Here is a 1,929-nt window from a genome sequence, read left to right on the forward strand (position 1 = left end):
ATGGCATCAAATAATCAAACACTGGTCACAGAATTTATTCTACAAGGTTTCTCAGAGACGCCTCAACTCCAAATACTCTTGTTTATTTCCTTTCTTTTTCTTTATCTCACTGCCCTCACAGGAAATATTCTCATTGTGATGACCACCAGTCTGGACTCAAATCTCCATACACCCATGTATTTTTTTCTTGCCAACTTGGCCATTTTGGATATTGGTTGCACATCCACAGTTCTGCCCAAATTGCTGGAGAACCTTGTTGTGGAGAAGAAATCCATCTCTTATGAAGGCTGCATGACACAGTTGTATTTCCTTTCTTGGTTTTTGGGCACTGAGCTTCTGCTTTTCACAGTGATGGCTTATGACAGATATGTGGCCATCTGCCATCCCCTACATTATAACACTATGTTGAGTAAGATGATTTGTGTGTTATTAGTGAGCAGTGTGTGGGTCACCAGTGCCCTTGTCTCATTATTACACACTGGTCTAATGGTAAGATTAACCTTTTGTGGTCCTAATGAAATTCAGCACTTTCTTTGTGAAATTCCCTCTTTGTTGCTGCTCTCCTGCAGCTCCACATATCTGAACAACATTGCAATAATCATGGCAGATGTTTATTTTGGGGTGATTAATTTTGTACTCACTATGGTGTCTTATGGCTTTATCATTTCCAACATCCTAAAGATCCGCACCACTGAGGGGAAGAAGAAAGCCTTCTCCACCTGTTCCTCCCACCTCATGGTAGTCAGCATTTATTATACAACAATCATATATACTTATTTTTTCCCAGGCTCAGGCTCTTCAATGGATAATGGTAAAGTGGTGGCTCTCTTGTACACTGCATTTTGCCCCACAGTAAACCCTCTTATATATACTTTAAGGAATAAGGATTTTAAAACTGCCCTCAAGAAAATGTTTCTATTCATTCAATAAATAGTTGAAATTGGTGAAAATAAATTACTTGAATGTTATGTGTGTGGTGCTATTATGAGATTCAAATGTAAGAGGTGATATAAAGTTTGTTAATTTCTTTAGTTCAATTGATAGAATATTATTTCCCCCCTGGAATCATTTAGGATGCTCTTCTTGGTTGGTGCAGCTAGATAGATATAGTTCTATGGATAGAGCACCAGGTCTGTAGAAAGGAATCCTTGAGTTCAAATCTGGGCTCAGACACTGACTAGGCATTAAATCCTGAGAAAGTCACTTAAATTATTTTTTGCTTCAGTTTCCTAATTTATAAGATGAACTGGAGAAGGAAATGGCAAAATATTCCTGTATTTTTTGCCAACAAAACCCAAAAGGGAGTCACAAGATTTTGACTTTATTGAAAATGACTATACAACAACAGGTACTTGAATGGTTTCCAAATATGACCAAATAACACAGTAGTACACACCTATAGGGAATGTCAGGCTCATAGATTATAGATGTCTAGAAGTGGAATTGGTTTTTTAAGGATATGAGTTCCCAATATCTAGACAAGCAGTTGTGTCCTAGAGGGTCTTTCCACTTTAAGTTTATCTTGGAAATCTATTATTTGTGTGGTGGAGTCATACGTAGATCAAAGCATACTATTTTAAACTTTTATTTATGGTTTTATTTTGTGGTATGACTTTATATGAGTATGGTCTTAGTATAATATGGAAATATGTTTTGCATGATAATATCTGTATAATCAAGATTAAATTGTTTAAGCTCACTGAGAGGATAGAGGGAAGAAATGGAGGGAGACAATTTGGATTGTATAAAATTGTAAAACATATGTTGAAAATTCTTATTACATATAATGAGGAAAATAATACATTTTCAAATAAAGAAAAAAGAAATCTATCATTTCTCAAAAAAAAGTTAGCCTAATAGTCCAAATAGGAAAAACTAAATGTGGGAAAGTGGTTATTGTTTACACTGTGATATGTAGATGGGTGGTTG

General features: G+C 35.5%; 1 protein-coding gene across 1 annotated transcript; it reads left to right on the top strand.

Annotated features, from left to right (window-relative positions):
• LOC100028273 (olfactory receptor 13A1-like) lies at nt 1-930 on the top strand. Its single transcript, XM_001378315.4, has one exon. It carries the CDS (start codon nt 1-3, stop codon nt 928-930), a length of 930 nt encoding a protein of 309 aa, XP_001378352.2.
• Nucleotides 931-1,929: the final 999 nt, after the last annotated feature.

Source organism: Monodelphis domestica, chromosome 1 (genome assembly GCF_027887165.1).
Source record: "Monodelphis domestica isolate mMonDom1 chromosome 1, mMonDom1.pri, whole genome shotgun sequence".
Lineage (NCBI taxonomy): Eukaryota > Metazoa > Chordata > Mammalia > Didelphimorphia > Didelphidae > Monodelphis > Monodelphis domestica.